Source organism: Myiozetetes cayanensis, unplaced genomic scaffold (genome assembly GCF_022539395.1).
Source record: "Myiozetetes cayanensis isolate MyiCay16 unplaced genomic scaffold, myiCay2020 scf5-8, whole genome shotgun sequence".
NCBI lineage: Eukaryota > Metazoa > Chordata > Aves > Passeriformes > Tyrannidae > Myiozetetes > Myiozetetes cayanensis.
The window spans coordinates 28,330,664-28,353,945 of NW_026087742.1; the positions used below are offsets into that span (position 1 = coordinate 28,330,664).

The 23,282-nt window shown below is 37.6% G+C and overlaps 1 protein-coding gene across 1 annotated transcript in view; it reads right to left on the reverse strand.

Annotated features, from left to right (window-relative positions):
- Positions 1 to 23,282, reverse strand: part of TULP3 (TUB like protein 3) — a 30,577-nt gene that overhangs the window by 6,604 nt on the left and 691 nt on the right. Inside the window, exons 2-8 of the mRNA XM_050333544.1 lie at positions 12,929 to 12,980; positions 7,381 to 7,543; positions 5,270 to 5,446; positions 3,302 to 3,432; positions 1,341 to 1,538; positions 776 to 888; positions 265 to 379 (exon numbers count right to left, since the gene is read on the reverse strand). Coding sequence (XP_050189501.1) covers positions 265 to 379; positions 776 to 888; positions 1,341 to 1,538; positions 3,302 to 3,432; positions 5,270 to 5,446; positions 7,381 to 7,543; positions 12,929 to 12,980 — 949 coding nt within the window. The remainder of the gene's footprint in view (positions 1 to 264; positions 380 to 775; positions 889 to 1,340; positions 1,539 to 3,301; positions 3,433 to 5,269; positions 5,447 to 7,380; positions 7,544 to 12,928; positions 12,981 to 23,282) is intronic.

Below are 23,282 nucleotides of genomic sequence, written 5' to 3' on the forward strand. Positions count from 1 at the left end.
AGGCCAGGTAAGAAGGTCATCGGGATGTTAGTTTGGGTCTTTTCCCTCCCAGGAGATTTCTGGCACTGATTCTTCTTTTTTTTTCATTAAACTCTTAAGAACTTATTTTTGAGGTCTCTGTCCTTTGTTGTATCTGGTTGAAATTGGTCACTTGGTTCCAAAGTTAAGTGGGGGAGGCTGACAGAAGCACGATTTTGTAAGCCCCATTTCCTCAGTAACCAGACACAAAGAAGAAAGGGGCAAAAAGAGAAAGGCAGTACTTACATAACAAATAGCTGCAAGTTCCTGTCTTGTATGAGCCTTTTCCACTAGACTTTGTGCCTTGACTGGGTTAACTCCATGGTCATAGACTGTAAATTTAGTTCCCATGAGGTTTGACCTAATGTCAGGTTATGAAAAAACAGAGAAAGAGGAATCAGTGGAAAGTTTTGTCTTCTTCTGAAGGTATTGGTACAGCACAGCAAAAATGTGTATCTCCTGCCATCTGAATCTTCCTACTGCCAGCTCAATAAGGAGCTTTCATGCAGTGCCCACAGCGAACTAAGCCTGTAACTTATCCTGGAAAAGCATCTAGACAGAATTTCTTCTCTGAATTGCCACAGAGAATGGTAATGCTGAAGAAGGCTGTCAACCCAAGTGAATACAGATTACATTCAGCAGAACTATGTGAGCTCATTCTCTCTCAATTGATACCAGACCGCCAGTCAAAACCACAACACAATTTAAGTGAAAAATCCTATCTTGTCTGTCTATAGTTTTCATCAGTGATCCTCACCTGAGTTTTCCAATGAAACTTTCCCCTTTCCGGGATAAATCAGTTGGGTCAACTGATATGAGGTAATTCGATGTTTTGCTTTTCTTTCTTTTTCTCCCTGCAAGAAGGAATGTCTGGAAATACAAAATTTTGATCAAGACTGGTGCTTTGTAAGAATGCACAGGCATTACTATCCAAACTGTTATCTCTCCATTTGCCATATCCATTCCCCTTTTTGTTCCATGCCGATATTAATATGTCCCTATTCCTCCAATCAGCTCACTCAGCAGTCTAGATTTAACACAACTATCCTTCCTAGTCTTCCCTCCTTTTCTTCTGGAGCAGCTCAGTCTTCTTGTTCCTTTTTTAAGATGCAACATTTCTATACTTTTTAAAATTTCATTTTTCATTGTATTATGACCTTTAAACCTGCTAATTCCCTCAGTGCTTTGGTCGAATATAAGCTGTCCTCAACTGCATGATGGTTTTCCCTCAGCTACTGCTTTCTTACCAGAAGCTCTCCCTTGCACCAAAAACATTATATGGTAGGAGTATAATAGCAAAGAATGTGTCCTGTTTCCAATACCTTTCTGTTGTCATCCCTTTCCAGATGCATGTAGTAAGTAGGGAAGAGGCCCCGGTCCATTCCCTTCTTATCTCTAGTGATTCGACACTTGACACTAATACCACGGGGTGCGGGGCGTAATGCAAAATCCTCCAAGTTCTCCACTTCTCCCAGCTGTGCATCTGCCTGAGGGGATGGACTACAGGAAGCACCTGTTTCCTGTGGGAAGAAGCATCATATTAGCAAATTAATATCCGACTAGAGACTCTGGTATTCCCCAAGTAAATAAAAGTTTGCTGAAACACAAGTTATAACCAGAAGATACTGGGGAAAGTAAAGTTAAACAAGCTACCACCTGTGTTTCTCTGAAGAAAATGGCTGAAGGTTTTTACTCTGAGAAAAGACTAACCCTCCAAGGGGAATGGAGGAAAAGTATCTGTTAACCAGACAGAGTGAGTTTCTAGGAAGGGGAAGACAGGGTGAGATGCTGTAAATATTTTAAGCAAAGAGCCTCTCTGCTTTTAGAACTTCAGACTCTCTGGGAAATAAGGTAGTATGATAAACTTGGACTGATGGATTCTGCAGTAAGACAGGGTGGAATTTCTTTAACTGAAATGAGCACTGAGATTATGTTGGTTCAGAACAGTAGCAGAAATGGAGTAAGCTGCTGGTGGAACCATATCAACTAAATGTTGGAAGAGCCTTAGAACAATGTGTACAGTCTACAGGAAGCAAATTATGGTCACCAAAGGAATAGAAATTCTAATGAAAATCTGGTATAGGTCATTAACGTTATTTTTTCTTAGAGGTAGCTGGATTTTGTGAATTGTAGCACCCAAGAGATTCCTCCTTTACTAAGCCTTGGAGATGAAGTTGCAGGTTTATCCCTGTTCCCAGTTATAGCCCGTACGAAGCCTGAGTCAATAGCACAGACGTATGCACACAGATTTGAGATTCACTAGTGGCTCTCACCCTTTCCCACCTCCAGCACCCCCACTTCATATTTCCAGCAGTTTGCACCCACAGCCCAGTCTCCTAATTATCTTACACCCAGAACACTTGTACTACTCCCCCGCTAGTGTAACACAGCATACACACAGTCATCTCATAAATATACTCAAAGAGGTCTTTTGAATAGTACCATGGACTTTCACGGGTGTCCAGCATTCATACCCAAACCCTATGCCTTTATCTGGTCTGAGTTAGCTCAGACCCTGGGTCTCCCTTATGCTGGTCTTTTCCAACTCACTGGCTAGTACAGCATATAATTTGTCAACATATGTATGTATATATACCTCACACATAGTTAGAAATGGAATCTTAGAAGATAGTGGGACACACTGTCATAATCAGGCACAAGATTAGGGCAGACAAGCACATTGTCTTGCAGCTGTTTACATGCATCTGATGGGTTTTACACCCTTTAATCCCTGTTTTCCCATGCTTATTACTCCCTGATCCACCTTGACACCTCTCTTTTCCCTCTTAAGTTCCTTTCCCTAAACACCTCATAAAAAATTTGTTCAATCTTAGCATCCTCTGTTCAATCCCAAAATCCTGTTCCCCCTTGTATCCAACAATAAATGCTACAATCCTTCAGGAAATGATCCCTTTTAAGTTTCCATGGCATTTCAGAGCTTCTCTGAGTCATTTTGGTGGATTTGGCACCACAGACAATGGCCCGATCTGTCTCCTTTGAGGGTCATAGTGCTGATTCACTGTGTTCCCATCTTCACTGATTAGAGCAGGATTTGGGATTCTCCACCCACTATTGTTCCTTTGATCACTGCTAGGTCTTTGTGTTTAACTCAATAGCCCTTCAGTCAGATAGCCTGACAATCACTACCTTCCTCTGCCTTCAGGGATTAATATGCTGGTTACCGTAGCTGCAACTACTGTATTTTAACCCATTGCTTGAGGGATTAGTACTAAAACCAAACGTGTGCCCAGCGCTTATCAAAAATGGATTTCAAGACACTTACTGCGAAAGATTTCTCGCTGGATGCAGAGCTAGGCCTCTCAGATTCAGGGTGTGGTGAATGAGATGCTGGTCTCTTACTAGCTTCTTCCTCTTCTGTGTCCTCCTCATCAAAATTCAAACTGTCTGAAATTCCTGTCAAAATACAAGATCAAGCATGTAATCTCTGAAAGAAGGTGTCATGAGTTCACGGCACCACTAATTCATATATGACTCTTGAATAGCTATTCACTCTTTTCATTAATTTCTGTTGTTTCAACTGTTGATCTTCTTCATGAACTATTTTGCTTCCTGAGTCTTGTAACTCAAATCCACAGTGACATTTTGCAGCTGTCACTGTGCAGATGTTTGAGCAGCTGTCAGGTCTTTAATAAATATTTCACATGGTATTACACGATGTAACATATTGCTTTAGTATATGCTGTCATTGAATTGATTTTGCCTATTTTCATGCAAAGAATTCCTCCATGTCTTATGAACAATTAAAAAAAAAGTAAATCCAGATTAATATGCTGATGCCTATCCTGTAAATTAGACTCTGTACAGTTGACATCCTTTATTATTTCCCCTTAGTCTTACACACACTGAAATGGACTATAATAATTTTTCAGTAAGAGCTCCTCCTGTTCTTACATCAGTACCAATATAACTCAGGTCTCATGAATACTCTTAACAAATTGATTTTTAAAATAGAAGCACAAACTGATTAGTTCCAGGACTTAATTAAATCTTAACCTAAGCACAGTTACACAGAGTTGACTGTAGGTATATAACTAAAATAACTCTGGATTTATTACAGCATTTATAAAGAGTTTCTGTACATATCACTGGTGTTTCCTTCCACTTGGAACTGCATCATTTTGTTCTCTTACTCCATTACTTAATTTGGCTGTAGAATGGAAAAGTACATAAACCATTATAGAAAATGAACACACTCAGTCTGCTAAGCTGAATTATTTTCTGAGAGACAGTGTTATAACAGTGCTCCAACATGGCACTGCATAGAAGGGGCACTGCTGGAAGTCTCAGATAAAACAGAAAAATCTAGTCTTAACAACCTGTCAGTAAACTTCCCAAAGGACGTTTGGGAAGAGGAAAGGCGTTAACCCTAGTACTCCAGCCAATTTCAAAATTCACTGTTTATATTCTACCTCCACTAATTTCCCCTTAAGTTACTGGATATTCTCTTCTGCTTCCTTTCCTAACTCTTGTGTAATGTTGCTATCCATAGGTAAGCAGTTGTGGCACCTGACAAGTGGATGGGAGTACTATATACAGTAGTGTCTCAATACATAAAGTGTATTGGAAACATTCTGGGAGACAAGCTCTGCAAAACAAAACCAAGCTGTGTACTATATTGAATGCTAGCCAATATTTTGCTGCAAAGTGGTTAGGCTGCATACAACAAAAAAAAGGCTTCCTGTAGTATTGGCAGCAACTTAAGATACTTGGCAGATAGAGCTTGACACTCCACTAGGAAACTACTCAATGGGATATAACTATTGAATATAAAACTCTAAAATCATTGATTGTGACAACCTCTGACTCAGAAAAAACACCTTTTCTCTTAGTGTCCTAAATAATTAAATTACAGCATTTACTGGCTATAGACAGTTCTGCTGTTGTGGAAGTATTCAAGCATCTTACTCAGGTATAACATATCTGGAATAAAAATACCCCAAACTTTAGCAAAATCTGAAGTATAGTATTTTGTCAGCAATTCCTTGGAAAGGCCAGAAATTATACAGCACACTGATAAACCCTTAAACATAAATGGTATGTTCCAATTCATGTCACAAGAAGGAACTACATTATTGTATTTCCATATGTAAAATCTACTAGCTGTGCATTTAAAAGTGATATCCTATGGACACTTAGTTCATTATTCCCCATATTTTTTTAGGTATCTTAATGGTACTGAAAACATCATGAAAGAGCCCTGAAAAGACATTTGCCCATTATTAACTCTTACCTCGTTTCTGTAAGATCTCTTGCAGATCTGGCTTGCCTGCTGTGTCTGTTAGAGCCTCTCCATCATTTTCCTTATCTGCATTTTCTTCTGTTCCAGTAGGTCCAGCAGAGAGAGCTTGAAGCTTGGTCCCCAGATCTTGCACTTCTGATTTCAGGAAAGCAGCTGGTCCATCAATGCCTGCAGGTCAAAATGAAACAGAAATATAAAATTTATTTTTTACAGCTAAGAATGCATCCCAGGATCGTGGCTCTTTTCACGTTCCCCTGCTCAAGCATCCCTTTAAAGTACTCAAGTATATTTGTTCAGTTCTTGTCAGAAGACTTGGGAGGAGTCAGGCCTGACTCTGGTACAGACTGTCTATTACTTTAAACACACCAAGTATCAGTTTCTCCCTATATAAATAGAGTGGTTGTATCTACCTTTTCCCGAGGGCTTAAATAATTAAAACAAGTTGTATTTGTCATGCACATTGATATCCTTTTTCTTTTCCTTCATATTCTTTGTTTGCTCCTGTGCTAGTAAGTGAGGGGTCTAAAGTGAACATCACAAATCAATGTGATAAAAATATTTACAGCCACAGGCAGAAGAAACTGTAAATGGATGCCCCCTATCTTTTTGTTAGAAATGAAATTTCCATGTCTGAACATGCAACAGAGCTGTGAACCACACTTTGTAACTGGTGGAGACATCTTGATGTCAGGGTCTGGCACAATACCTAATATGCACTTGTGTAGCAAACAATATGTAAGTTCCAGCTTTGGATTTCTTACTTTGCTACTGTTTTCCTTCTTAAAACTTTACTGCTTTATCTAGTCATCGTATTTCTGACACGTGTACTGCTATTATAGCTGTTCTTAACAGAATGTGTTTGCACCGAGGAAGCCTCAGAACTACAGAAGCTAGTAAGTGAGCAGTTACTTTTCATTTCAGTATTACTAAAGATTCCTACCTTAGAAGTTTTATCAATCTTTTCTCTCACTCTCTTTTTGACCTGAAACTGTCTTTTAATAGAAGCTTTCTTATACTTGATTTTAAACACATAAATGCTACTATCCACATCACCAGTTTCCTCCGCATCCTATGATTCTGAAAGACATCTGGAGAATGAGAAAAATATTCAAGAGAGAGAGGATAGCATAGTTCCAAATGTGATCTTCAAACCCAGTAATACCAGTTTGTTTGGGTCTTTAAAATTCTACTCTGCATATTAATTTGTTATTACTGTAATGCTTGCATTATAAAATCCTGCAGTAGCATGCATCTCAAAGACTTACAATGTTTCCTGTTACTTTTTTGATAGGTTGATAGGATCCTGGCTCTCATACAATTTCCTAACACTTCCACTGAAGTGTAAGGATTTCACTGCTGCTCTTTTTTCCTCCCTGTAACAAGGGAGTCTTAAGGCTCTCAGTACTGTATTTCTTTCCACTTCTAAAAGAATGGTCACTATTTTACTGTAATTTTTTTACTGTTTTGAGACCACCAAGTTATTGCCTTTGGCCCTGATACCACTTTGTACTTGTGACTTTGTGGACCACTATAGCTTGTTTGTCATGTTTCAGTTGCCTCACTGAAGCCCACAGAAAATAATAGATGAGGTAAAAACCATCAAGGACCTAATTCAGTATTTATAATACCTTTTTTTTTTTTTTTTGCTTTTCTCTATCATTTAGTCATATGCAATCTTGAGATGGAGTATGCCATGACACCATAAGGAAAAGTACAAGCAGTCACTACTGAATTACTATCTTTTCTTTGTCCTACAGCTTCAGAAAATTTTTCATACTTTGGACTTGTATCTCCCTACTTTTGTAGAAGTTCCTAGCCCATTTCTACAGTACTTCTAGCCTAACACAAGGGAGAGATTACTCAAAGGCACGTGAAGATTTCCAGCTGTCACAAAAATTCAAGGTGAGGTTTTTGTTTGCTTTTGCAGTTTAGTCTTGCTCAGTGATCCTGTACTAGAATTCTACTTCTGTACATAGAAAGGTATGTAATCAATCTTGTTTATCACTTGACCACTGCCACAGCAACGTAGGTGCCCATCTGTGACATATAATGCACGTACTGGCACTCTGGGGAACATTGTTGCAATCAGCTTGATCACTCACCATGTAAAACAACATCACTGTGGACAGGGGTAGGAGTTTCTACTAAAGGAGTCTGCTCCTCACACCCTTTGGGCTTTGACCTGCGCAGCTTTGCCTCTGGATTTGGTTGTACCATCAACGGATCAAGACGTTTCTTCCTCTGCTTCTTCTCTAGAAGAGCTCTCTGTGGATTGAAGAAAAGCATGAAATAGAGATGAGTAAAGACATCTAGAGAGACAGAAAACATGCCTCAGCCCTTGGCAATAACATGGCCAAGACATTCTGACTGATCAGAAACTCAAATAAACCTGAAATATTCTTATAATCTCTTACAAAAATCCTAGACACAGATATCATTGTGTCTTTGGAGTGAGATATTGCCTTTGATTCTCCATGAGAGGTTGATGGGTGACATGGACACCTGCTTACTTTCTGATCTATCCTGAGACTACCAGCAGATAATGTGAAATCCTTTCATCCACTCTAAAATACAACAATCCTTAATACAACTAGTCAAATTCAGCAGTCATTTATAATCCAATATGAAACAGTCAGCACTTGTAAAGGAAAAGGTTTTTGTCTCAAAAGTTATTATCTTACAGGGAGAACTTAAATTAAATAGTTCCCAGAAACCAATGCTGACAGATAAGACTTAAAGGGGGCAAACAAGTCAATAAACAACAGTAATTAAAATAGGAATGATCCACTAAAAGGAAAACTGATCTACCTTGCTAAACTTTTCCATGTAATTCATGACTGAAAGCAAAGAGTGGTAAATCCACTTGTTAAAAATTCCAAGATACACATACATTTGATATTTATGATTTCCTACTAAACAAGAAACAACTTCTAGACTTAAATCAAGGCAAATGGAGTCATTGTACCATTTTAAAGACAGTCACACCTATTTCTTAAAACCTAAGGCAATGCATGAACAATAAGAAATTGTATTTTAATATTCTGCACCATTATGCAAACAATATACAAGCTCCTTACTGTAGATGTAGTTTATTCACGGCTGCTTCTTAGGTACCTGAACACCTCTGAAAGTTGTTTTTGAGGACAGAAACCATTTCTCCATCAAATTATTTGGAGTCTTGATGGACCCACCAGATAAACAGTACCAACAATTCAATCCACTTGAGACACAGACATCTTTAGAGCCCTTTCCTCTGCCATTATTTTTTGCTCTTGTTAGTTCTTCCCTCTCCTATTAGGCTTTCTGTCTCAAGTGAGATTAGTTTCTCAGGCAACCTCTCCCTGAGGAATTCCAACCTAACTCAGCCCTTGCTTCTTTATTCTTTCTGCTTTTTTCAATTCTCTAAAAAAAACCCAAAAATAGCCCCCCTCCCCTTCAAAAATTTAAAAAACCCCAGAAAACAAACAACACCCAAAACACAAAACCAAACATACAAAACCCCCAAACAAACAAACAAAAACCTCAAAACAAATTAACTTTTCTTTAAATTCAGAAATACACTTTGAAGACTGGACTGCAATACAGGTAGCATTTGTTACTGGAGAATTATTTGCTGGAGAATTATTTGCAAGGATTGTCCTGCAGAGCAAGAATTACACAGAATTCCAAAGAGATTATTACATTGGTCTAGAATAAGTAAAGAAAAATAAGCAGTAGAAGTCAATTTCTTAGAAACTGCTAATTGTGGATATGTTCTTTAGAAAGGCAGTCAAACCTTCCTGAGTAATTTACATTGGTTTGTGTCGTTTATTTTTAAAATTAATGCTGAGGAAAAGTAAAATATGTCATGATAGTTCATAAACCTCAAAAGGAGAGAGGAAAACCAGGAATCAGAACATTATACTCAGAATAAGGATTTGAGAATTGTTGTAAAGACTTCTCTACCTGACAAGTAGACAGGCAAGAAAAAAACCCAACAAAACAGACACACCCTAAAGGCAGTAAGAAAATAAGAAAATGCACAGCTACTGCTAGAATGCAAAATTGAACTTGGGATCAACATAGGATATAATAAGTTTAAAAGTTACTTGATGGATTATTCTATTACATAAGCTTTTTAAATTATTTCACTGCAGCACACCAGTCTAAATTTATTATTATTACTGTACATTGTGTTTCATCACAGGGTTCCTAGGACTCACCAATCCAACAGGATCGGTTTATATTAAAACACATAGTTTACTGCTGGTAGATGTGACCAGCCTTCTTCTTGCAAGAGTTTCAGAATAATCAAAGTGACAAAACTCGACAATAATTTAATTTATTTTTAAAAGGCTTCTCTCTAATACTTTGCTTACTGAGATGGAAAAAACATCTGCAAGTCCAGTGACAGGACAGTAAACAGTAGTTCATTCTCTCTCCATATGGTGGCAGCCTGCTCTTCAGTACCATGTATTCCCGGCCTTATTCCACTATAGAAGCAGAAAAAAGGAAACTGTATTTTGTTTTGTTCTGCCTACTAAGTAGCCTTTTCCTCCAGCTCTGTGTTACAGCAAAAGTTCATATAATATTACCACATAAAATTTAGATAGTTCATGAACTGGACACCAAAACACATAACCCATGAATTAAATAACAGATACAGATTATGATGATTTGTTCATCATTTTGTGAACTCCATGCATCAAATACTTTCATAAACATTTTCTTGGCACCACAGAAAACAGTAACATCAGAATATAGGACAATTAAAAGATCACAAGCCACCAACTCCTATTCTAACGAGTTTCCAAGAAGTCAGATGAATGCATCCTAGCAGACTAGTAAAAACTAGTTTAGTATTCTGTCTACTACTGTGATGATGGGAAGATGGTATACAGGAAGGTTCAAACCACTTCACCCTCAAAAGTGCAATTATTTGGCATAGTCCTAACCTTAGCAGGCCATAGAGGATGGATTCTAGCTCAGAAGCATCCTCTCCATTCTTCCAGCTCCTCCTTAGCTCATGCTGGGGCAGCAGTAGCAATGCTAGGGATGGTGGCTGTGGTGGTTTTAATCTAGGCCTTCCTTGCTGACCAGTTTGTAACCAAGGAAGGGGCAGTGTTCCCAGTATTCCATACAATTTTTACGTAAATCAGGGTATAAATAAAAAGGGAGGAGAGGCCTTCGTTCTCTTCTCTTCCAGCGAAGTTTGGGAACAGCGAGTCCCTGCGTTGGTCTCGCTTATCTAAGGCTGAAGCCTGCAGTGACCGCTGGCCTGGTACGTGGAGGTTCGGCTGTGTTTGCCAATCCTGCTTTTTCTAAGGGATGTGGTGAGATCTGTTTTGTTAGTTATTAGTATAGTTCTTGAGTTTGATTGCGTATACCTGTTCGGTGTCCCTTTTTGTCCCTTCCCCATCCCTTCGTGGGTGTTTGGATTTCCCTTTGTTGTATACATTGCATCTTAACTGTATATAACTGTAATATACACAAAAAATATATATTTTATATAACTAACTTGGTTTCAGGTTCTTCAATTTGCATAGTTTTTTTTCCTTTGCCCTGGGGGACAAAGGGAGGGGGAAGGGGGGGCTGCTACTGTGAGTTTGGGCATTTGGCAGGGAGCCAGGTCCAAACCATCACAGTAGCACTAACGAAACTTCATGTCAAAAGCAGTGCACCACACCAGAAGCATTCAGAAACAGGTCAGGCTCCATGCTCTCCAGGCACAGGGAGATGGCAGCATTGCCCTTGGAGCTGCAGGCACCTCGTGCTCAGCCAGATGAAAACCTTCTGCTAATGGGGGACTAAGCACTGACTAAGCAACCACAGGCTCTTGCCTCAAGTCCAGGAGAAAAAAGCATCCTGGCAGGCAGAGCTGGCCCACAGATGGAACTTGATGTCGTGCTCTATTATAAATAATATTTTACTGCAATTACATGGTTTCCAAGCCCATTATAAAGATGGATGACAGGCACATGTCTGTGCTGCAGCAAATGTTTATTCCAGATTCTCTGTTTGACCAAAGGTTTTATACACGATCCCTCTGGATTAAAATATTTTGCATGTATTTTATCCTAATACCTATAAATGTTTATGACAAATTAATCAAGCAGGGCATCAGCTACATCCAGCAATGAGTCCCTCATATCTGGTAGTGAACTTCTATTGATCTCTGTTTCTTCAGAGGGCATAGTACTATTCGTGTACAAGTAGACTTTAAAAGTAATATTCAATCCCAATTATATAATCATAAATTAGAGACTGCTAGCATTTCTCAATCAGTGTCATTTGCAAGGGGTATGGGGGTTGTTAAAACATATTTTAGAGTTACTGTCTAGCTGTTGGTTTTGCAGATGATTGCAATCTCAACCAAATCCAAGAAAGATGGAAACAAACTTGCAAAAGCGAATGAATAATTTAAACAGAGCTCTTCGTGATTTTAACTGACAGCTGCTCTGAGGGAATTCCACCCAGCCCAGCAGCTTTGTTTTGGTGGAACAGCCATGCATCCCCATAGCAAGGTCTGACACTAAGCATACATTGATGCCTAGCACTAGGAGAAGTGATTACTACCAGCTTATGACCCAAGACCGCAATCCCGAAATAGACACTGAGGTTCATCACCAAGCAGTCAGACCTTCCTTAGTTTTGGAACATTTTACCAAGTGCCATTTGTCACTAAATGCTCTTTTACTGATTACTTGAAATAATTATTTCTATTTTTTAATTATTTGTTTGTTTTTAAACAAGTGTTGATACTCTACAAGTAAAGGACTTTCCTAGCTTCCACAAATATGACCAAAGGTAAATTTTACCCCTTGAAATGTTTTAGGTAAGAGCCTATATAGACACAGATAAATTTGGTGATAAATTCACTGTCTGAAGTCAAAGCTAAGCAAACTCAGACTACAAATAATGAATAAGTTCTGGTAAAGAGGATTATTAGCCATTGCAACAATTCCCTGAAAACTGTTGTGTCTGGATTTAAAGATCCTCAGCTGAGAAAAGGCCTTTCTAAAAACCATACTTTAATTTGAACAAGATGAATTTAATGTAAGACAGTGATTTGTGGTCCATATGAAATGGCCAGCTAGAGAATCTTCTAAGCTATTTATAAGCATTTGAAATTTCACAGAGAAAGAATATGAAGGATGGATACTTTATTGCTTTGAAGAACATGGTGATGTAAGCACCCAGCAAACAGCACTTCAAAAACTGAGACCTATAACCTAACATCTGACCCATGCTTGGCTGTAAATATTTCCTCTGTAGGAAACAAAAAAGACAAAAGGTGCTGGAAATCTTTCTGAACAGCAGTGTTAAGGAGATCTTCCTGTAGGTCAGGGAAACTTTGTTTTTTCGCTCTGATGCTTAAAATCAATAATTTCCTGCAGTGTCCCTAACTTCTGATTCATTCCTGCACTCTGGTGACTCAATCCCAATGAAATGAGAGGACATATGAAAAATAAATGTATCAAATACATCAAATCTACAAGCCATGGCAAGGTTGACTTATACTAATGAAAACCATGAAAACGTTAAAGAAAAATATCAGCAACAACTTCTTTAGACCAAACATTTTTAGCACTTCATCCCCATTTCTCAAGTCTCTAGATGGCTGTTTGTTTTCTTATACTTATTTTTACCAGCTTCAGTACTATCTTTTACCTGATTCTGTAGTTTCAGCTGTCGTAGTTTCATGCTTTCATCCTCAAAGATGCTGGGAAAGGGAAAGAAACAAATTAATTAATTATAGCTATTAAACAGTTTCCATTACAAGAGCACAGGATATTCTCAGACTGCAACTTCACCATCAAGACTTAAAAACAACTGTTAGACATTACTGCTATCCTGCTAAAAGACCAAGATACAAGGAATTAAAAATAAAACATACTTTGTATTCTGCCAGAAATAGGACAAAAACTGTGGTTGAATCCCCTCAGTAAACTGCTCTGAAACATTTTGTAAGCACCAAAGGCTTCATTACTGCTGCATCCACATTTTATGACCCACTATTGAGGTGGGGCTACGAGACAATTTATACCTGAAAGCTTAACACAGTTCAAACTGATTCAGTAACATCCCTGCTGCTTCGTAAGACACCCAATTCTAAATTAACTCAGTTTTTTCTTGGAGTTAAACCCACATTATTTTCTCTTCCTATTAGACTTTCCAGAACTACTGCTGATATCTCAGAGAATCTGTATTTGCAACATCTGCAACATCTGATATTAATTCTTAGAGATAAAATACAGTTATTTCACTATTTTGTTGTTTTATAGATAATTTTTAATAAGAACTCTAGTTTTTCATTCTAAGTTGTGTTCCATATAGACTTCTCATTTCCTTTTGTATGATAATGGATTATTACATAAAGTGCAATTTAGAGCAGCTAACCCTACAAAGGGGAAATGTTAATTGACAATTAAGCACATATTCTGCCTACCACAGTTGTGCACTTTCCTCCGACACAGCTTTGACAAAGACCTCTCTGGAAATGAGAAAGCATCAGGAAAAAGATACTTGATGTGAGAAACGGACAAATGTTACATATTTTATTAATAGCACACAGAAAAGCAGGGCAAGCCAAAATTTCAGTTTAAACAGGAAATTCTGTCTGGTTTAGGTATCCATAAAATGTCCAATGATGTGAAGTCACAAGCTGGCAGACAGTGCTGAATATAACCCTAACAAGGAAAACCAGAGAGAAGGAGAGAGACAGGGAGAGAGGAGGGGTGGGGTTTCTGCAAAACACATGCCATGGAAATTGGATTACAGCACACAGAGCTAAAGAGTGAAGAAAGGCCTGAGTCCCCTTAACCCTTAGTGAACCCACATTTGTCTCAGCTTCCAGGCAAGCAGATGACAGATGCAAGGTCCTTAGAGACAGCCTATCCTAGCCAACACAGGCCCTGCTCTGGAAGGTGCAATTATGCAGAGAAAAAGTTCTGTATCTATATAAAACAACTTACATACTCTAAAATTGATACCAATTCTTGAACTAATAGTATTTTAAAACAAGTTACGACTGCATTTTTTTTTAATGCAATTTTCCTTATTTCTAAACTTTTTTTTTCTAATGTATTTGAACTATCATCACACAACAGGTCCAGGACCTTGAAAATATCTAGTTTCTGAAAGCTGATGTTACTCTTTACATGGACCTGCAGTACACAGTATCTTGGATTCAAAGGCAACGGAGGGTCTGGAAAAATTAGTGTCTTTCTTGAAGAGGGATACAGAGCTCATGCACAGCCCCAAAACACCAGTTACAGTAATACAGTTGTCTTCCCTTGAAAACAGCCACAATTTAAGAAAGAAACAAGCAGAAGCTACTGAGTGCAGCAAGATATACAATAGTTGTTGCACAACACCTCAGCATAAAATGTGACATATTTGTCATTTATAGCATTGGTGATGGAAAAGGCCATCTTCAGCAGAGTTTGAAAAACGCCTGAAAGCTCCACTTAAGATGATCATGATAAAAAAAAAAAGGAGGGGGAATATTCCTTTTCTTCTCATACACCTACTGATATAAGAAATTGATTATATTTGTTAACTGCAATCGAGTTTGTTATAAAGCAATCTGCCTATCTCTGATCAACCATAGGTTTACACATTCCATGGACACAAACATTTCCTGTGTAGATACAAGCTACTGCTTGTGGTTTTGTTGGTTTTCCTAATAGAAAATGCATCCCCAAACAATCTGAGTATCTTCTTCAGAAAATAATTTAAAAAAATACAACACTACCATTTTAGGAAATAAGTTTCTGGGTTTTCCTTTTTACCTGAAAGTTGACTCACGTACATATCTCGCAGAAATCCTCAGTGAAAATTATTTACTTCATATGCTAGATTATTTTCTACTCACACTGGAATAAAGTTACATAATGCAACAGGAGTATAATGCAGACCACACAGTGCTTCACCTCTGGCCACTTAACTGACACTCAAACAGGGTTGAAACACAAAGTTTCTAACAGGTCACAGAACTTGACAGAGCAAAAAGCTTACAAGATTATTCTCTCTTATAATTCACTGTTAAACACAGACCAAAATTGCCTCATAGCAGGTCACAAAAGGAAAGCAGCCATCAATCCATCCTTCCTATTTTAAAAAGCAAGGATTCAGACAAGGAGCAAAATAAAAAGAAACAAAGCCAGGAGCACTGTGGCTCTATAAACAGTTGCTAAAAAAGCCAGCAATCTTACAGTATTTTTATTTACTCCTCCTTCAACCTTTCCTCCAGCACTCAGTCAAAGTATAACATAATAACCAGACAAAAAAAAAGAGCTTCCCACACTTCAGACCTTTTCCTACCCATCACAGCACGGTTGGTGGTATTACAAACTTCAACAGGAAAAGGCCTGTCACTCCTGCAACTCACTGCTAAGGAATGCAAGTAGTGTGCTAATCCAGCTGCAGGCTTCAAACAGGAATCCTCCTTCTGCTGGCCTGACAACACAGATCAGTGTCTTTGGACATGCCCACACAAAACCACTGGGCTCTTTGCTTTTCTGTTTGAAGAGTTTACATGCAAGAAGACAAATATCCAACAGGAACAGGAAAAACGAGCAGCAATTCCACAGTTACAGCAACACAGTTCAAAAAAGGGAAAAAATCCACAGCCACCAGACCAGTCGAATCACCAAACAAGTAAACTTGTCAAATTTACTTTTGACAAATAAGAACTGAAAATATTCAAGTACCCTATCACAATCTTCCTCTTCCCAAGCACGGCAGTACAGCAGACTACAAGAGACTTTGCCTCCTGATTTCTCTGCTGTGTTTATCAGAATCCACCAACAATTCTGCTAAAGCTGAGTGACAGGTAATGGACACGTGCCAGAGAAAGGAAAGATGACCCAGAACGTAACATACAAGGAAAGACTAGTGATAACCCAGGACACAGAACAAAAATGAGAGTGGGAAAGCAACTATTTAACAAAAACACTCAACTGAGAAGATATAACAGCATGTTTGAACGTGGGAGAAGACAGCAAGATCCATTTCCAGATTTGACACAGACTAACAGGAAGCAAAGTTTTATTTTTAATTGATAGCATCTCAAATTCCTACTGAAATCAGAATCAGTCTGGTTTCCATTTCATAAACAGAAATTAAAGTGTTGCAATAGGAATAGGCAACAAATTTTATTATAAAAATGTTAATTTGGTCTTTCCTAACCATTTTCAGAATATCAAACAATAACAATGAATAGGTAACTCACAAATTATTTAACAGATATTCATATATGCAATTAAGGCTTCCTTTTCATGTGGTTTATTTTCCTTTCTGTAAAAAAGGCACACTACATCTATTGACACTTCTTTCAGAATGGACATACTGTTTTTCAATAACACTGCAATTTTGGCATTACAAACTGTGGAAAGGCAGAGTTTACACTCTTGTTTTCATTGCAACTTTTCTGTGTGTCTGAACATGTTATACTTTAAAAAAAAACCCAAAGTAGTTATGTTCTAAACTCTTGGCAATAATTACCATTGAATCAGCCAAATACAAACTCACAGTATAATGCAACTCTGAGAACAATAAAAAACCCTGATATTGAAGCAGGAGAATGTAGAAAACAGGGCAAGAAAGCAATCCATTAGCCTGAAACTGGTCTTCCATTCTGTCCAAGGTCCACACAAGAGAAAGGATTCTGAAGAACTGAAGAGAGTTCAGTAGAAAGGAGAACAAATTGACCAAGGACTGGTTTATTCAGAAGAAAAGTCAATATGTTCCACAGCATTCCATGGATTTGAGGCCACAAATGACTATTGATGAGAGAGAAGACAACAAAATCCATCCATACATAACTGAAGCTATACAAATTCAGACTGCAAATATTTTTTTTATTTAATACTGTGACTAATTAACCATAGAGATCATCTACGGATCTGTGGATTTTCAACAGAAAACGAGGGGTTTTAATCAAGGTTGACTGTTATGTTAAAAATATTGCTGTCATAGAGGAAGGCTAATCTTTACCTCAGATTTTAGATGTGGTTATCCCACAGAATGGGAGAGCTAAGCATTCTTCTTTTAATTTATATCAATCACATCCCCTTTATATACTGACTGTTAAAGCTATAAGGAGTCAAAAAAAAGGCTGTCTCTGTCATGTACTAGTTTTGCAAGGAACTGACTGGTTGCAGCTGTGAATGAGAGGAAAGAAGCAGAGAAAGTAAGAAAAGCCACAGGAAAGTGGAACTTGTAGAGAGAAAACGTTCTACATGACTAAGAACTCATTGGAAAGACAGATTTGAAATATGTTAAACAGAGGAAAACACTATCAAGAAAGTTCTTCCTGCATTCAACAAAATGTATGTTCCTCATATATCCACTAAGAAATTCTATACTCAGTTTTTCCTCCTAAACAAGCAATGCAGCAAGGCCTTGCAGATTTAAAAGTTTCCCAGATGGCTAAATCTATCCTGCAAACATTTGATAAATAAAAGTAAGAGTACCAGCCTCTTTTAAGAGGAAGGTCAGACAAGCTGACAGAGACAGACTCCACCCCAACCTTAAAAGAAAATCTGACCCAAGAGAAGCAAAGGTAGCTTGTTTTGCTTTTTAACTGTTCTAAGCATCTTTAGAGCCTATATTAGCACTGTGTATGCACTGAACTCTTGGTCAGAGAAATTCAGGAATTATTACCTATTTTGCACAGTTCTAGGGAAGGTATTAAAGCTTCAGAAAGTCCATAGTTTGGCAGAGAGATTCAGGGAAAGTGTCCAGGAGAAACTTCCAGCTCACTATAAACTGAATTAGATTTTTAGTTTACTGGGCCTTTTACAAACAAGTTTGATATATTTATATCACTCTGATGCATAAAGCCTTTTAACAAACACAATCTTTTGATCTAAATGGGAATATGAATCTATACATTAATAATCAAGATTCTTAAATTTTTAGTTGTTGCCACTGCTCTACTTTTTTTAAAGGAGCTCCAAGGCACAACACCACCATTTCTATCCAGAAATATCCCCAATTTTACAATATGTTGTGCTTCATTTCTCACTCTAAAGAGGACTGCTTCCATCAGGAGTCTTACAAAGCCCACGTAGCTCCTTTTTCCTTTGCAGGACACTTTTTTAAAGCGGTAGCAGCAGTTATGTCTCTGAGCAATACCCCCAGACCTTAAAAATCAGGGAAGGAGAAGAAAGTGGTTAGTGGCACATATCTTTGTCCACTAGATTTTATTTTTAGCTGTAGGAGAGTAAGTAAAAGCAACTTCAGTAAGAAATGTGGAGTCAGCTGGTGTGAAAGTGTTTTCACTCTTAACCCTCCAGAGATCTTTCCTGGGGACTGTTGTCCTCATGTGAACTACAGCTATGAAGGAAAACAGAAGCTGTAGAAGAGAAATCAGCTGAAGAAGGATTCTTATATTTTGAAAGATATAAGATATAATCCAAACAACAACTGCAATACTGTCTCTGGAGATGGTTGAGGAGCAAAATTTATCTGTAATGCACCTTCCAGTGCACAAAATGGAGGAGTCCCACTGACACAATCGTAATTGCACATTTCTGGGAAAATGCCTAACATAGCATCCATAAGAGTGAGGATTATCAATTTTTTCTACCTTTGATTTCTCCCTACCCTAAGAAACATGCACAGATTACTAATGCCAATAGCTGATTTGAGAAAGCATTGACAGAATCTGTTTGGAAGCTTTACATCTACTAAACATATTTGAGAACAATGACACAGCAACAGTTAACACAATTTTGGAAGCAATTCTGAATGAGTCAAACTGTCGCTAACAAAGACTGTCTTGGATATGCTTTAATATAGAAATTATGTCCCACATAATACAGATTGAGTAAGACCTATCTCAGAATATTGGAAAATAAGTATAAAATTAACTAATAAGAACATTATTATAAGAACAAATTATGTCAGACAGGCTGGATGGAGGGAGCATCTGGAGAAAAGCCTGGAGATCTGTATGTCCTACTTCACTTCAAAATACATCTGAATCCTCTGGCTACTACATGTTCCTGTCAATAACTTGTACAAGCTACCTGAACAATTTACAAGTTACTAAGAAAGATCCAAAAGAAACAAAAGGGTAAGTTAGTCCTTCAAAATTTCTGCTTCTACCTACCTCCAGGTTTAAAAGTAGAACTTTGAAGTGAAATTATCAGGTACTTTTCTATAAAGTCACATGGACTAGAAGTATGCCAAAAACACACAAGTCAAAACATCCACTACTCCCCTTACCTCCCCCCCAAAAAATAGCCCCAAAAGGTTGGTGTTCTGAAGGTACATATGTATCTCAAGAAGCCCCTTCCAACCTCCATGATTCTGTCTGTTTGGGTTCTAGAGATCACAAGATAAATGGAGATAGTTTAGATCCTGAGTCTGAGAGAACAAACTAGATGACAATGGAGAATACAGACTGTCACAAGAAAATGCAACAGGAACAAAAGCATCATGAAATGGTTACATTCTAAGCTCAGAACTATTTTGTCTACTGTACTGCTTAGTGTTCTCACGCTATTCAAAAACTGACTCAAACTACCAAAGATCATCTCCTCCTAGGAACAAGGGAACAGAGCAATGAAAATAAACAGCACTCTCTGGACAGAAGCTACTAGATCTTCATTAACCATTTAAACCCATCACCGATGCTGGGAAGATGGCACAAAGACAACCATAAGGATGTTCACATAAACTTATCTTTAAGTGTGTAGCCAAGCAGGGGTTTTCAACTGGCATTTTATTAAATACTTTCAAGAAAAGGGAGACAAGGAATCTCCTGCTAGGAACATTCCTTCAGGAGTTCACAGCTGATGAATCCTTGAGTAAGGACTTTTCAGCTCAACCACCCTTACAAATGCAGAGTATTATGCTTCCAAAATCATGTTTATTCAGGTGAGCTTAATGAAACTTAGGTTTCTCCTAAAGAAAAGAAACATTTATTCCACAAGCAGAACACCAGCTTTCTATTTAATGTCCTCTCAAATACATGCTCCAAATCCCCATGGTCATTTCACTTACAGATATAGCTCTGCCCAAGGAAAAGGCAAAGCAAGATCCACAGGGGCTTAGAATTCTGACTCTTATAATCTTCTGTTTGTAAATTATTAAACCCTGACTGTCACTTTTGTTGATGTTGTACCTCATTACAACATGAAACCAGTGAAATGTAGAGCAGTCTCTATTCTCTCCTAGCAACAAAACCAGCAGTTAAATGGCACGTGGTATGCTTAACCCAGACCAGGTAACAAAACTCAAAGTTCCCTGAAAATAATTTGCATCACACTTCACACCACAAACTGCACTTGTTTATAGTCTTTCAAATTAAAAACAGGGGAAAGAACATGAAATTTTCTGAACAGCTTTCTGGAGCTATCCCAGTACAAGTCTGGTTGCAGAAAATTATGACTTTGCATGTGTGAAAACTATGTTAAGTCAGTGCATTTGTCCCTCCTACAGATGCCACACCAACAGTGTTTAAAAAAGCAAAAGATAAAAATAATGGTTCTGTATAAAAAATGGGTCATCAGTAACCCAAAATCTAAGTGATAAGAGATGAAAGAAGAACTTATTAGAAACTGAAGAGACAATTCAAACAAGGTTCAACTTTAAGACACCTCTTTGCAATTGCAGTTACCAAGTGAATTTCAAATTGTATTTGGAAATTACAGTCATATATTGTTGCTACATTTTCTCTCTTGACACTGCTGGTAGGAAGTGAGGAGATTCCTTTTTCATTCATACTAACACCAGCAGCATAAATTTGCAAAAGGTTTTCTCTTCTGTTGAATCTGTACTCCTACAAGTAAATATAAACCATATTTATAAAATATTTATGGATTTATCTCACTTGGGGCAGATTTCTTGATTATAATCTTTAGAGTTGAAAAGGGTGAAGTAAACAGGATATTAAGCCAATTCTCTTTTATCTAAGATTTGCAGAATTACAAGTCCTACAAAACAATGCTTGTTAATTTGAAGAAGCTCACTGGTGGCCAAATAAAAACACCCAAGGACTAACAGAGATAATGATCAGCTTTTAAAAGCAATTTTAAACTTCTCTGGATTACAAGTATAGCTAAAATGATTAGCTAAATATTTTGTACTTTTTTCCTCAAAATTATAATCATGGTGCATCTATACAAAACATACAAGCCCAGCAGCCTCTGAGATTCCTGTCAATCTCAACTACGCTAAGGTTTTTCAGATATGGAAATGGCTTTTGGCTGGACATCAATACTACTTTTGAAACTAGTTTTGAACCTTTCTCAGTCTTGGGGCTCATAATATTTTGAAAATTGAGCTTATTGACAACAGACTCTTTTTATTCATTAACTTTTGAAGACACTGAGAAAGTATTCTGGACTTCCTGAGTTCACAAACTGAAAGCCACTAACTCATGCATATCTAGACCCCAAGGAAGGATCCAAATGACTGCAGGACCTCTGTAGCTCACATCCAGTTCTGTAGTCTCTGTAGACTCAGTCAAGGTTTTTGAACCTTGAAAATTACGTTCTTTATACATGACATCTGCAAGTCAGAAGTTGAAGCACAATGGGAATGCAGCATGTGGGAAGCTTTAAGAATTCCCAAATATGGTGTAATTAGTGTGCAAAACGGTGAGGTCCATTGTTCCCTGAGATTCTAAAATACATACTACCATAAGATCCAAGTTTCCTTCTCACTATTTTAAAAGCTTACAATGATTTAGAATTACTTGTATATGATTGTTTCTACTGTATTCAACATTAGTAATTTCATGTTAAGTCTCAAAATGGACTTTCCCAAAGGAAGAGAGGAGGTATAGCACTTATCAAAACTATGAAATAGCACTATAAATTTTATAATCTCCGAAAGCATTAGAATGGTTGTGCCATGTCTCCCTGAAAGTCAATAAAACTCCAAAATAAAATGAGCAATTTCAGTTGCAGCCACTTCAAATAGAAGATAGATTAACACAGGGCTTCAGATATGGCTTGAATCCAAGATCTTTCCTCTTTATCCATCATCATGTATCCCACGGCACATTTACAAAAACATATGCATTTATTTTGGCTTGTATCCTTCACCTCTATCCACCAGAAATAAAATATTTTTGATATCTTTATACATATTTTACATATTGCCCAATAGTAAAGGTATTCCACGTCTGGGGGGAGGGTGGGGAATGGCAAAAAAAGAAAAATGCTGCCAATCAGTTCTCATACACAGCCTTTTTAAGCTTTCCATGCAGTATCTTCATTGCTATGAACTTATTGCATACCACATTTACTTTTCCTATAAAACGCACTGTTTGGAAAACTGACAATTATTTCACCAAACAAGAGTTCTAGTGAATAGATAAGTGATTTAGGGATAATTTTTTCATCTCAGAAATAGAGATTTTTTTCATCTCCTTCCTAAGAATATTGATGAAAAAAGTTAAAAAATGGATTGTTTGTTTAATAAACTGTGGTGGGAGGGAAGCAGCTGTCACATGAACTGCCATTATTGCTACGCTATTTCTGTGGGGCACCCGTAAAAGTACACAAAACAAGTTTCTTAGCAGAAAGAAATTATACCGGTAGAACTGTTATCAGAAAAGCAGCGTTATTTCCTGTAGCTTCAACTCTTACTTTAAACATCTAATATCTATGCAAGAAAACTTGCATATACCTGGTCATCAGTTTTGCAAAAATTCTTTCCAGAACTGGTACACAACTCTCAGCCTTTAAAAGTCTGCATAAAGAAGTAATCTTCTACTGTTTCATAGCACATTTGGGGAATCAAAGCAGTTAAAGGACCTTTTCTCTTTTTCTGCTTTTTGCTCTCAACTAAAATTACAAAATCTAATAATGAATGTATTAAATAAATACTGTTTCTCTTCTACATCATGCTCCTTATAATTCAACTATTGGAAGTAGTTGCTTTCTCTCAGTTGGAAGTGTAGGTTTCTCTCTTCACTTCTCCCCATCCAAGCATCAGAGGCACAAGAAATAGGTTTTCTTACGTTTTTTACAATCACGGTGATTCTGTCAAAACCCGTTTT